Here is a 13,495-nt window from a genome sequence, read left to right as displayed (position 1 = left end):
GAAAGATTCAGCTAGTTTTGTTATTTACATTTTAGCTAAAGAACACCGGTAGCTATAACAGTCCTCCAGTACAGATGGTGGCAGCAACCCTATCAGGGATATCTAATATATAACACTGTAGCAAGGAAGAAATGAAGAACACTCTGTCCCCAACACCGGTATTATTTTAGCAACAGCCGAGAAGGTCGTAATTTAAAAGGAGAGTTCTTGCGTTTCAGAAACTCAAAACTAAATTCTGAGTATTCTTAGTAACCTTATGACACTGTTCATGCAACTGGAATAAAACCATATGACTTCATGAACGTTTCTATGGAAGAAAAATGCGGCCTTTGGGGTCGTGTCTAGATCCATATAACCTTCTTGGTCTAGATACGACGCCCCTTGGCAAAATCGACGCCAACGTAAACAAATACAGGAACCTACTAATCAGGGATATAGTCGTGTACGTTAGAATCGGCACCTGAAAGCGTAGACTAGTTTGCGTTTGTACTTTCTTCGCCCACTAGGAACAAAGTGGTTTTGATTGAGACTACCGAACAGGCTCCATGGCAGCCTCAGCAAGTGCCCGACGAATGCCCATGGGTGTCCGAACATTCAGCGAATTTCTAGAGATTGCCACTGTGGGCTCGGGCAGGACATGTCATACCGCGGGATCAAGAGAACGAATGAAACAAAACATCAGGTAAGACCAACCCTGCAAAACCTTCCACAGGTGCAGCGCATATGCCAGTCCCATGGTTAGGTGTCCGGTCTGGGCTGGTTATTACAGTTGAAAACATTGGCATAAACTCACACGAGGCTCATTCCACCAATATTATAATCACCTTTTATGAAAAAGTTAGGTATATGGCAGTTTGTAATTCTGTGGACAATTTGAACGTTGAGCTAGACATACTTAAAACCGGTATCTAAGTTATTTTGAAGACCCTTTTTGGATGGCAGTATGTCATTGCAGGCTCCATAGGCCAACTTTAAAACACACATCTGAGTGATGCAAACAAAAGCTTGAGTGGGTGTCACATTACCTAGTTCCATTCATGTGGTATCCCTAACTCAGAAAAGACCAGCATGCCCTTAACATGGACATTTGCCCACATGCCAGAATTTTCTTTCTATCCTGACATAATTGACAGACACTAGAATGCTGTGGGGGCTTCATGTGAAATATTGATCCAGAACATATTTTACTCTTCCACTCACTGTCAGGCACCTGTCGTCATGTGGCATTCTAATGTCCAGGACTCCCCGAGCACTCTGCCTCCAAGACTGGGACACGATGGCATCAGTTCCCCCCAAAAGAAGCTTCATCAGCTTCACCAATAAGCGGAAAGAGTACTCAGAGCGCAGGATAATTGGGTGATTATATTCACAAGACGGTTGAGATGAAGTTATTGGATTTTTTCTTTCCTTATCTGGTTTTGCTGCTTTATAGGTTCTCCATGCTGGAGATGTATGAGGTGGTGGCCAATGTGGATGACTACAAGCACTTTGTCCCGTGGTGTAAGAAGTCCCAGACCATCATGAAAAGGGCAGGCCACGCCAAAGCTCACTTGGAGGTGGGCTTCCCACCAGTTGTGGAGCGTTACACATCCATGATCACTAATGTTCGTCCTCACCTGGTCAAAGTAAGTCCTCACACATAGTTCCCTGTCTTGGAATATGCTGTCTTATTTGTGTTTGTTTAGTAATACAAAAATAACAGTTTGTTCTTCTTGTTTTGGTGTGTTGTCAGGCGGTCTGTACAGATGGAAAGCTTTTCAACCATTTGGAGACAATTTGGCGCTTCAGTCCTGGCATTCCTGGTTACCCTCGCACCTGCACTGTAGACTTTTCAGTGAGTATTCAACAAATAATCTTTGCATGTTGTTAAAGAAACTCATGGGGCTTATCTTAATTTCCCCCCCTATCTGTTTCCAGAACTCTCTCTTTATTTGTCTTTTGCCATATGTATGTTCTCATGCTCTTGTTAAGAAGTATATTTGACCTTTTTTCCTCTTCAACAGATCTCATTTGAGTTCCGCTCCTTGCTACACTCCCAGTTAGCAACGGTGTTTTTCGATGAGGTGGTGAAACAGAACGTTGCTGCCTTTGAGCGGCGAGCCTGCAAGATGTATGGCCCAGAGACTCGCATCCCGAGGGAGCTGATGTTTCATGAGGTCCACCAGACGTGAGGTCCAACCCCTGCTCTGTGCCTCTGCCTGCCTTACTCCCCTCTTCACTGGGAAGTCGTCCCCTTGACACCGCTACCACAAGTCTCCATCCCCACTCAGCTTCTTCAAGAGCTTCCATACATTAACACTTAGGACCAACCTTGGTGGGCATCAGTCTATTTCATGCAAAAAGTAGTTCATCAATCTTATGTACACCTGCTATCTACCTCCTCACATGGGCTCAGTCCCTTTGCATTGTTACTTGCACAATAGTCTAAAGCTTTGTTCATGTAAACAAAACAGAAAAATCCATAAATTGCCACAACACAAAATGGACTGAATTTACTTTTTGATTACGTTTGCTGGGCGATGTTGTGACAAAGGAGGGAACAATCACAGACTTTTTTGACAGACTTTTTCTGTTATGTGGCACACTGTGAGCTGAAATTGATGTGTGTATGTGTGTGTGTGTGAGAGAGAGCAAGAGAGAGAGAAAAAAACAACTCTGGCAGAGCTTTACTGGACTGAAAAGTAGTTGAATTATTGTTGTCCGAAATGTCTACAGTTCACATCAATATTTGCCATAACTAATCGTGTCAGGAAAAAGCATTTCATGTCATTTGGATTTTATTTGCCCACAGGTAGTTTGATTTTTGATTTCAAAATTGAAATATTTTAAAACATATATATTTTGGTTTCACAGCATGGCTTTAACAAAGTGCTTTTATTATAGGTTATTAAGTTAAATTATGGCATAATAAAGTAGATGGTTTCTTCCCCTTTGCTCTGTGCAGCTAATGTTATTTAAGTGTATTATTTTTGCTTAAAAGTTTTGATTCACATTTGACTTGAAGTGTAAATATAGACATAATGATAGAGCTTAAATATAATGTCATGCTGTGAAAGTTGTAGTTTTGGAAGTTAATCCCAAGACTAAGGCATTGCCCTACAAGGTCAAATGAATCTGGTTTATTTTACTGTATTTATTATCAAGATACTTGATTATAGGTAAGTATAGAGATTAACCAGGAATTTAGTAACTCTTTTTTTGCATTGTACTGGGTGTGCCTATATGTTATTGAAATGTTCATTGGGATAATTTAAAATAGGTTATTATTACACAAAGGGCTGAAAAGGGCACATTATTTTATTCAGTGATTATGTTTTCCCTTTACAGTGGTGATGGCTTATAGGCTCTGGGGTCAATGTAGGAAACTGTAAGCAATCATTTAGGTTCAAACATCTTGTTATTGTCCCTTTATTACAGAAATATTGATATGCTGCCCCAATATTTAAAGAAGCATGTTTGCTTTATTCTGTAATACTACTTTACAAAAAAAATAACAGCTACAACTAGAAAGTTTCTCATAAGGCTATTATTTAAGGATGTTTTGGCCAAATGAGCAAAGGAAATGCAAAGTCCCCTTGGGCTACCTTTGTGCTTAAGCTTGTAATGTAATATTAAAAAAAATTAAGTAGATGCCCATTTCCAAATTTGCTACATATAATTTCTGAAATTGAAAGTCAAGACTCATGGCTCAATATAACATTTTCAAAGCTTATATACCTGAAAGTGAGGGTGCTATGTAGTGCTATATAGTTAACAGGTGGGTGCTATATAGTTTATCCATTTAATGTATGAGTTTGGCATGCTGAGTATTTTCTTCAGTAAGGTTTTCAGCACAAATGAGAGTAGTTTGAAATGTGCATGGGAAAGATTTTTTAGATATGATTTACCATTATAAAATATGTCATCACTTCATATAATCATTGCTGGTCATATCGCTTTTTCTGTATCCATTTGAGTTCACACCGTGTTCAACCAATCCTATTGTATTAAATGCATATGTCTCTGAAATTCTAGTTTCAAGTCTCTATCACTAGCTATGTACACTAACTCAATACATTGTAACTAATGCTGTAATGCTAGATGTATGTTTTCATATCATGTGGCAAGTTGCACACTTACAACAAGGGAAACTGAAGCTTTAGGTCAGAATCCACAGTACCCACAAGTTATTGTACTTTGTTCCTTTTGGGATATCTTGACAGCAGGAGTTTGCTAAAATAAAGATTGGGGTCCTTTGTCATTGTGGTAATATACCTGCTGGGCGGCAGGGCTCATTATGTGCCAGTGACCTGCAGCATGTGAAGCAGTACTTTCAAAGGGCAGTCAAAGCACAAGAAACCAGAGCAGGGTTATGGTATCTGGGGCAGTTATTAATACCAGCACAGAGGTGGGTTCTTGGACTGTTTTATTTTCCATTGCAAATCATGGTTATAACATAAGGGTGCTCAAGATTTGACCACGTATTTTCAGTCATAAAACAGAGGATTCATGGAACCCTTTTTTTTATAGTACATTTGAGCAAAATATGGGTTATAAAATTGATAACTTATTAGATGAATATACATTGATTCAACCTAATTGACAATTGCTGTTACCTTCCTGTCATTATGCCATCTGACCTTTTATACTGAAACTGTCAAGATAGTATATTGCATCCTCAGAACAGCAACACAGGGTCCATATATCAGTGGTTGAGGGTTCCAGTCTGTAACATTATCCCCAGAAATGTCACAATTGCAGTTCTCCAAAAAAGGTGTGACAAATCTGAGTAGAGATTGTGTGTGTATTGCATGCAAACATTGTCATAAAATGACAACTACCACACAGAACATTAAAGAGCTACCAATAATACACTATCAGTCCAGAGTCATTTACTGTCTGAGCCAATAGAACTTGCACACAGCACACCAATTGTTTTTAAAAACTTTAATAGTTTAAGTTTTCCCATTTTTTCTCTTGTAAGCACCTTCCCCTATCTGACCCATTGAGCCCCACTAGCTCCTCTGATTCTCTGAATTCTACCCAATCCACAAAACAGTATTACCTTTATGATCAAAATAACTACAAACACAAAACAAAAGGACAAGTAGAACATGTAGTGGGGGACAATTAAAACAACTGTGAAAGCCAGACGAGGAAAAACCAGAACAAGGCATGGAGATTTAAAAGGGATTAAAGAAACAAAAGTCTGGCAAACATTAAGGTCTACAGTTCCACAGTTATAGCAGAAAAAAAATGACTGCTACACAAAATGGAGTGTTCAGAAACCTTTAACGGTTAATGCTCCTCAGACAAACACTACTTCTATGGCCTGAGAACAAGCTTGAGACATTCAATGTAAACACCTGCCAAGATGTTAATGCAAATAGCCTATTAAATTATTTACAATACAAGCAGATTACATGTTCATTAAAATAAGTTCTAAGACTTAAATCCCCCCTAAAAAAAGATACACTTGAGTTGAGTGAGGCTTTATGCAACAGGTGTAAAATGAAACTGTTTTTTTTTTTAAGCAATATGGCTGAGTAGAGCTCATACATTCAGGTTATACATATAATGATATCCTATGTATACAAATAAGTATAAATAAAACCACAAATTATTGACCCACAAACAAGACAAGGTTAATAAACACCCCTCAGTTAAAGGGACACTAAATAAAACAGGGATCTTGCTACTGCTAATAATTAAGGAATCCAGACTAGCAAGTGCTTATTTTGGGTAGTAGTAGATCACAACAGCACTGAAATCTGGGGAATAGGAAACAAACTTAATCCAACACAATAAGAGCACCCCCCAAAAAAATAAAAGCCCAATTATATTTTAGCTTGCTCTCAGGAACTAACTGCAAGCAAAAGACCACAGATCTCAAACAATCACTCAAGTATTTGCCAACACAAATCCCACATAAAATAACATACTGTAGTATTACAAGTGATACACAACCAAGATTATTGTGATAGAAAAGTTATTTTGATCATAGAGTGCCATCAGCTAAACAAGAGAATTCAAAGTCAGAGAGAAATGTGAAACAAAAAAGATTTAAAGGGGCTGTTTCTTTTGAACTGATTCCAATGTTCATCTAAACAGCTTAATTATATATTTTAAATCATTTCCTAAACTGGAGTGTTCATAATGGGAGTGGAGTCTACTGGCAGACTAGGGTCGAGGGAAATTGCAGAGAAAAATATGGTAAATGTCAAACAAAAAATGCTTTTTACTTTCCAGATGATGAGTTAACAAAAGCAACCAAGGTCAAGTTTGCTTAATAACTAGTTCCTTGCTGACAATACCTGATTTCTTTTTGTTTTGGAGGTGACAGTTCACCAATCAGAGATCTTTGCTATAACAAGGGTGTCGTGCATGTGCCTGTTCGTAGATTTTGATATTTTCAAAATGTCCAGCCATGATGGGGAAACCTGTGAGCTAATGTATAATGTACATGTAACAAAGAAATAGTTCAAATTAAAGTCCCTTTTGAGATTGATTTTTAAAAGTGTACTGTCTCTTTGAATCCTTTTCCATTGGGATGGGGAGGGCAAGATACATATACATTTCCTCCTCCGGTTTCTTCTTCCCCCTCCTAGTTTTTTTTGTTCAGCCTGACTTGGCTCCCACCAGGGTCATGAGTCCATCTGTGCTCATGGACTTGGGGCGCTCCAGGGGGAAGCCCAGTGCCCGGCTCCATACCAGCTGGGCCAGCACACCCAGGGCTCTGGACACTCCAAACAGCACAGTGTAGTAGTTCATCTCTGACATGCCATAGTACTACACAAGCAGGACAGGGCAGAAGGCCGGGATGGAGAGAGAAGATACAGAGAACCAATTAAAAATGTTCGGTTAAGACTTAAGATGTCAAAATGTAACAAAAGGTCATGGGAAATTCACCAACATGCGTCTCTTACCTGCAGAAGCACTCCGCTGTGGGCATCTACATTAGGCCAGGGGTTCTTGGCTTTACCCTGCTCCAGCAGCACATTGGGTACAATCTTGTACAGCTGGGCCACCATCTTGAACATGGGGTCAGCAGGTAAGTGCTTGAGTGCAAACTCCCGCTGACAAGTGTACCTTGGGTCAGTCTTCCTAAGGACGGCATGCCCGTAACCTGGCACCACCTACGAAGTAAAGATAACAAAACTCACATGACGCCACAGCCACTGCCAAGACTCTAGCAGTAGGCTACAGTCTGCTATAACTATCAGTATGAGAGCTTGAAAGCCAGTGTCATGTGACTGTCAGGCTAGTAGATCCCTGATGACTAAGCCAAACGATGTCTTGAAGATACGAGGAGGGACTTTGCGTTTTGCTCCTACCCTGCCAGACTTCAGTGTGTTCCAGATGTAATCCCTCATCTTCTCATCAGACACCTCCCCACCAAGCTCCTTCTGAAGGGCTGTCAGCCACACCAACACCTCCTGTGGGTCGCAGAGGAAAACAGATCAGTAAGATATCATGTATTTTTCCTTTGTAATTAAATACTTTGTCAGTGTTGATATTCCACTGCTGTTGTAGGGGTCAAACAACATTTAAAGTCTGGTTCCCACCTGGTTGGCCAAACCATGCAGAGGTCCAGCCAATCCATTCATAGCTGCACTGAAGGACAGGTAGGGGTCGGACAGGGCACTGCCAACAAGGTGACTGGTGTGGGCACTGACGTTACCGCCCTCATGGTCACTGTTACAGGTAATAGGCAGAAGACATTAAATACTTAACATTAAATAAACATTCATTTTGAAACTCCTGACAGCTAGGAACCCAAGACCAGACTATTCAAGGACACCATTTTGCAGTAATGTTCTGCCACGTGCAGCATATGGACACAAGAGGGCAGAGGAGGGTCCAGTGGATTACACCATCTCCTTATCGCTCTCAATTACTCCACCAACACTGACTTAAGTATGTTTCAGTAAGTAAGGCCACCATAGTGCATTGATATAAACCCCCTCAAACAGCTTCCAAAATGACTGCATCCCCCTCTAATGGCTGAGGGAAGGTTGTAGTTTTACCTGTGGATGGTGAGGTATAGTCTCATGAGCTCAGTGAACTGGGCATCACTGTATCCCAGCATGTTGGAAAAGTTGTGGGACCAATCCAGGCTAGAGTCGATGGCTCCAATGCTACTTCCCTCACGGTACAGGTTACGGTAGATCTTAGCGGCAACGCATGGCAACTTGGCAATCAAGTCCATGGAGTCTTCATAGGCAAACTGAAACACAAACAAGATGGTTGAATAAACTGGTTGTGCTTTTTCCAAATTAGACTCAATGGCACCAACTAAGGTGTAACTTGTGAGGAGATTCCTCACGCCTACAAATGACCATTCTACAGTTACTTAAAATCTACAAGTCTTAGATAAAAACAGGCCCTCTGATATTCTTTCCAGGTCTCACCTCCCAATACTTGGCCTTATTGACACCTTCAGAGTAAGCACGGGCGAAGGTACTCTCGCTGTTCAGAGCTGTGATGGCAGCACTGAACTGAGACATGGGGTGCAGGTTGGTTGGGAAGTTGTCCAGCATGGTGACCACATGGGAGGGCAGAGCTGCCCGCTTGGCCCACTCTGACGACAGCCAGTTCACCTGGTATGGAAAGGCATATAAGAGTGAGTTAGTAATACTGAAAATAACCACAATCCTGACTACAATAGCACCAAAGTCATCTCACCTGTTCCTCTGTGGGAACCTGCCCCGTGATCAGCAGCCAGAACAAGCCTTCAGGCAGAGGCTCTTGACCTCCTGGAGCCTTTGGCAACAGCTGCTGACACTCCGGAATGCTGTAGCCCCGGAAACGGATGCCCTGATAACCAATACAAAAAGGTGGAATGGGCCAAAGGTGGGGAGGCCAAGGTAAATGCATAGTTCTCAGTACTTTGTGTGGAGTCATGTTCTTCTAACAAAGTAAGGTTTGCCACCAAACCAGGTTGCAGCTGAGATAAAGCATGATGAATATATATGTTTTTCACTGAGATTACTGGAGACTGTGGATTGTACTACTAGTCAATTTTTGTCATTCATTCATGCAATAAAAAAAATGCCTATGGTCCATCGCAACGGCATAGCAACAATTCATCAACAAATCAAATTCTGTGGGCATGTGGGCTGTGACTTTAATCATGTGTCGCATGAGACTATACCCACCTCATCAGGATCTAGCACTGACGTCTCGTACACCAGACCCTTCATGCCCCTCATTCCACCATAGACCTGCAAATGAAAAAGGCACAAACACAAGGTGAGCTGAAAGCTTGTATCTGTGTGAGGGGGGGGGGGGGGGGGGGGGGGGGGGGTTCTCCTCCAAAAACTAAGTTGTCTAGAGAAGGGAGACTGGCATTTGAATGAAAGGGAGAAAATTGGCGGAGAAAATTGGCGGAGAAAACTGGCGGAAACACGGCGAATATCGACGTTTTCTTTTTTTTGACAACGTTGTCAAGGCGGCAGGCGTGTGTTGTTAAGGCCTTAAAGGCGAAGTGCAGCGGGAAACCCTGGGAAATTATCATGTCAATCTTTAGAGCTCTAAAAGCTTTTTTGGACAAAAAGCCCATATTACCACTGAATGTCCTTATTCTGTTTAGGCCACACATTCAAACATAATTTTATGTTAAGGTTACTTACCATGTCCACAGTGATTTGTCCAATATTGGTTTTCCCATACTGTTGTTTGAAGCTCTTAATCCTGCTTTGTTCTTTGGGAATAAGGTCTGAAAGTACATCCTTCAGATTCTGCAATAAAAAGGAAATTATAACCGTCAATTCACTCCTGTTTTACCAAAAGTAGCATGTGGAACATGCACAGACACTTATTTGGATATACAAGACAGTTTATATTATCCTACATGTCCCATAACCTTGAGTCCTGCAGCTACTTACTGTTAATGCACTGGCATGCCTGGCAGCCACTAGGACAGAAGTGGCATTCTAAAGAAAAACAAACACAAATGAGTATGGATTATACAGTAGAAAAGAGGTACCAGTTTTTTTTCCTTTAATCTTTCTGTACTATTATGTCACAGCAAAGAAATGCTGTTCCTTTATCATCTGATATGAACATAGGCTGGTCCATAGCCCTATTAGATTTGGTGAATTAAACATTGAACCCATAATACAATAAACGTAATTGTTTAATTAAGTACTCAGCTCCTCAATTATATATTCACTCAATCCAAAAGGCTCATGAGTCAGAACATTAAAAGATCTAAATATAGGAGGCATTGAGACACCATCCTGACTGAGCACAGTGACAAATTAGGCTACCTTTCCGTTACAAGAAAGCAGTCTGTATACATCATGCCAAGCCTTCTTTAAAAGTAAAGTATTAGGAATATTTGTGATGTAACAGAGGCCAGACTAGACCACCCACTGTGATAATTAGGAGTTTGCTTGTAGTGACAAAATAATTATGCAAATTAATGGGAAGATGGAGTCGAAATATAGCAATATTTTACAATATGGCCTTTCCCTTTTAACATATTTTGTTAATTATCTACATGATTTTGCCCAACTGAAGAGTTCTGATAAGTGCTTTCCAAGGAAAGGAGAAAACTGAAATCTAGCCCTAAACACACTAATTAATGACAACACCTAGGCTGCAGGCAAATGAATGAAAAAGCGAGCCAGTTTGAATGGATCAACTAAGTCATTGGATATGAGGTAATAAAATAGCTTGACAAGAGGCCAATGATCTTGTGGCAGGAGGATTTTAACTCCAGACTGTCCCACAGGTCAATAGGAATGGGAGGAGTCACAGGGTCAAATGGATATCTGGATGTGCCAACACTGGGTGATGACTTCACTGATGGTGTGTGGTTAAACCATAAGCTTGCTGCAGTAGACAATTTATCTGATAGAGCATATTATGTAACAACTTGTTGCTCAAGTGCAAATATCATTCTTAGCCTCCACTTCCCTTACAGTTAAACTAAAGGCCTCAATTAGCCTAAGTTTGTTCTGCAGCCACATCGGTGGCTCAACAGTATTGACCTGTGTCTTTACAAAGACCTTAGAAAGCTTACATGATCATGAAAGCAAATCAATGTTGAGTCAATGTTTAGGGATTGGACGAAATAGGTAAACCTTTGACATGAGCCTACCTTCAACTGACCTTTAAAAGATAGCTCAATACTGGATGGCTCAATACTGGATGACTGAACACAATAAAAAATAAATTAACTCCTTTGTGCAGATGATTGTAGCCAAAGCTATATCGGTAAGAATGAATCCTATATAATTTAAGACGCGAGTCTTTCCCACAACTAGGATACTACTTACATAGTAGGCATGTGTCCCGAATATTTTATTACATTATATACTGGTGTAGGTGCAAATGACAAAATTGCGACTAATAATGGACAACCACCACTGTGTAAAAATAATAAGACAAGCAATAGGCTGAGGCAAAGGCTCTATTTGACAGGTACAACATTCTAACGACCCAGACAAGGTGTCAATGACTGACTGTTAAGAAGCCAATGTAGGGAGCCAATGTAGGGTCAGCGGGATAAAGTTCACTCAGTCTTTTAGATTCTTCTCCAAAGACGGAGCAAGCTACATGTCAATGAAACATCTTCAGTTCAACTAGCTCAAATAAGACATGATCACACTGTCACTAAGTCGTTCTACATTGCTCGTGACTGCAGTCCAATAGGTGCTTGACAATATTGTTTGGACCAAATAGATACCTGAGAAATGGCAGTACCAATATTCATCTAATTTCGAAGTCAGGTTTCTTCCAAACCCCTCAAACAATTTCAAATCGGGGTACATTTGCCAGATATTTCAGTCAGACAGGTGGTAAGCATCCACCACTTGCTAACTGGCGTTAAGCGTACACCTCACCATGATGAGAACTGTCAACTGTTAGCTTGCTAGTAGCACTAGTCGTACTAGCAAAATAAGTGTCATATGACAGTTGTTAAAAGGCTTTCAAAAATACATTGGGGGTAGAAGAATTAGTCAACTTAATTATCTAGCCAGGGTATGTGTGTATATGCCAGAATAAGCGGCAATACTAAAAACATAAGACTTTTCTAGATCTAGTTAGCTACTAGCAACTAATTTACGTAGCCAGCACTATTGCAATGCTAGAAAAGAGTAACATACTAGCAAAAGACAGGTTAGCAATGTTCACACTGACATGTCATGGGGGACTTGTCTACTCTTACCTTTGAATTAAGGAGTCTAGGTGCTAACCTGCTGATTGTAAGGAAGGACATTTTGCTTGTAAGAAAGTGGTCTTTCTACTATTCCTTAACTAAGCCGCTACCGGTGCACCGCGGAGCTGGTTGAAGGTGCCCCTCCAGACAGCAGAGAAGCTGAAGGTTGAAGAGGGATTCAGGCCCACAAATACGCATGTTCTTGATTGGACTCTGAATAGTGACGTGGATATAGCATGCAATTTCATTTGTTAGCTGAGACTTCAGTTTTACCATTTGAAGAAATGATTGGCTAATGCAGATAGAGTGCACTTACAAAGATTAGGCAGTTGTGGGACGCGACTCCAGTGCCTGGAGCGATACTAGACTACAGCGACCTTGTCTGATGCTTCCGAGTCACGGCAAGGTGTGCCAACTGAAAAATGATGGCGGTAGACAAGTAAACATGGACAATGTTTTCACAATGCACACTGCCTTGTTCTGAGCTCTTCTTGTTTGTATTCAAGATTTCAAACTGGCGAGAGCAACTTACCATAGCTGCTGCACTACCTGCACTATGTGCAGCCACATTTAGCTAAATAAGTGCCTTTTACTAGGACACCTGACATTCCCTAATTTTGACACTTAAATAAATGAAAAGTGTTTTGTTTTGGGTCGTTAGAGTTCGATTATTACAAGTAGACATCTCACAGTAGACGTCATTGTGTTTTGCATTCAGTTTTTGCTCCATTGTAGCCCATTGACGTTTTTCAAGATAAGTGAGACAAATTTGCAATTAAGTGAAATCATCAGACTGTGTCTGAATCGTTGTTTTGAATATTATTTGTTGTTTCACAACTTTCTGGAGCTACTACTCAGAGTTTACACGGACTCTGGTCGACTGATTAAAGCTCAAGAGGCGAAGCTCTGGTGTGTTTTTGACAACCGCCACTAGATGGCGCAAAGGTAGCGCTGCCGCCATTTTGCGCTGCTGCTTTATCGCTTTTATCTGAATGTAAGATATTTATCATGATGATTAAGAAAGTAATATCAACTTAAACGGCTCGGATAGCATCATTTTACCAGATATTTCCTCAGAAATGTATTTGTGAAATTTTTATAAATTAAAAAGTTGCCTACTTGGTTTATCCTCAAGTTTATGATTTATGAATTCATGAATGTTAAATGAATGAATGAACGAAGGAATCATGTAGCCCTAATCGTCATTTCTGTCGTCCAATTAATCAATGACATTCTGAATGAATGGTTTTCATATTTCGGCTTTGATTCTGTAAAAAAATGTGACCTAATAATCAAGTAAATAATTAGTATTAATATTTATGTTGGCTATATAGACATATAATAGTT

General features: G+C 40.4%; 2 protein-coding genes across 2 annotated transcripts; one reads left to right on the top strand and one right to left on the bottom strand.

The window, feature by feature from the left end:
- The first annotated feature begins 112 nt into the window (after positions 1 to 112).
- coq10a (coenzyme Q10A) lies at positions 113 to 5,810 on the top strand. The gene is made up of 5 exons (XM_047039313.1): positions 113 to 682; positions 1,207 to 1,356; positions 1,433 to 1,625; positions 1,733 to 1,834; positions 2,004 to 5,810. The coding sequence occupies exons 1-5, from the start codon at positions 546 to 548 to the stop codon at positions 2,169 to 2,171; spliced, it is 750 nt and encodes a 249-aa protein (XP_046895269.1). The 5' UTR covers positions 113 to 545; the 3' UTR covers positions 2,172 to 5,810.
- On the bottom strand, positions 4,912 to 12,326 carry cs (citrate synthase). The gene is made up of 11 exons (XM_047039312.1): positions 12,158 to 12,326; positions 9,867 to 9,914; positions 9,612 to 9,719; positions 9,138 to 9,203; positions 8,665 to 8,796; positions 8,391 to 8,579; positions 8,007 to 8,206; positions 7,545 to 7,674; positions 7,314 to 7,415; positions 6,906 to 7,115; positions 4,912 to 6,768 (listed from the first exon to the last, which is right to left on the bottom strand). The coding sequence occupies exons 1-11, from the start codon at positions 12,206 to 12,208 to the stop codon at positions 6,598 to 6,600; spliced, it is 1,407 nt and encodes a 468-aa protein (XP_046895268.1). The 5' UTR covers positions 12,209 to 12,326; the 3' UTR covers positions 4,912 to 6,597.
- Between the last annotated feature and the right edge of the window lie 1,169 nt (positions 12,327 to 13,495).

The sequence above is a fragment of the Hypomesus transpacificus genome, chromosome 18 (assembly GCF_021917145.1).
Source record: "Hypomesus transpacificus isolate Combined female chromosome 18, fHypTra1, whole genome shotgun sequence".
In the NCBI taxonomy this organism is placed as follows: Eukaryota; Metazoa; Chordata; class Actinopteri; order Osmeriformes; family Osmeridae; genus Hypomesus; species Hypomesus transpacificus.
The sequence above is the reverse complement of the archived record's forward strand: the minus strand, read 5'-3'. Positions and strand labels throughout refer to the sequence as shown.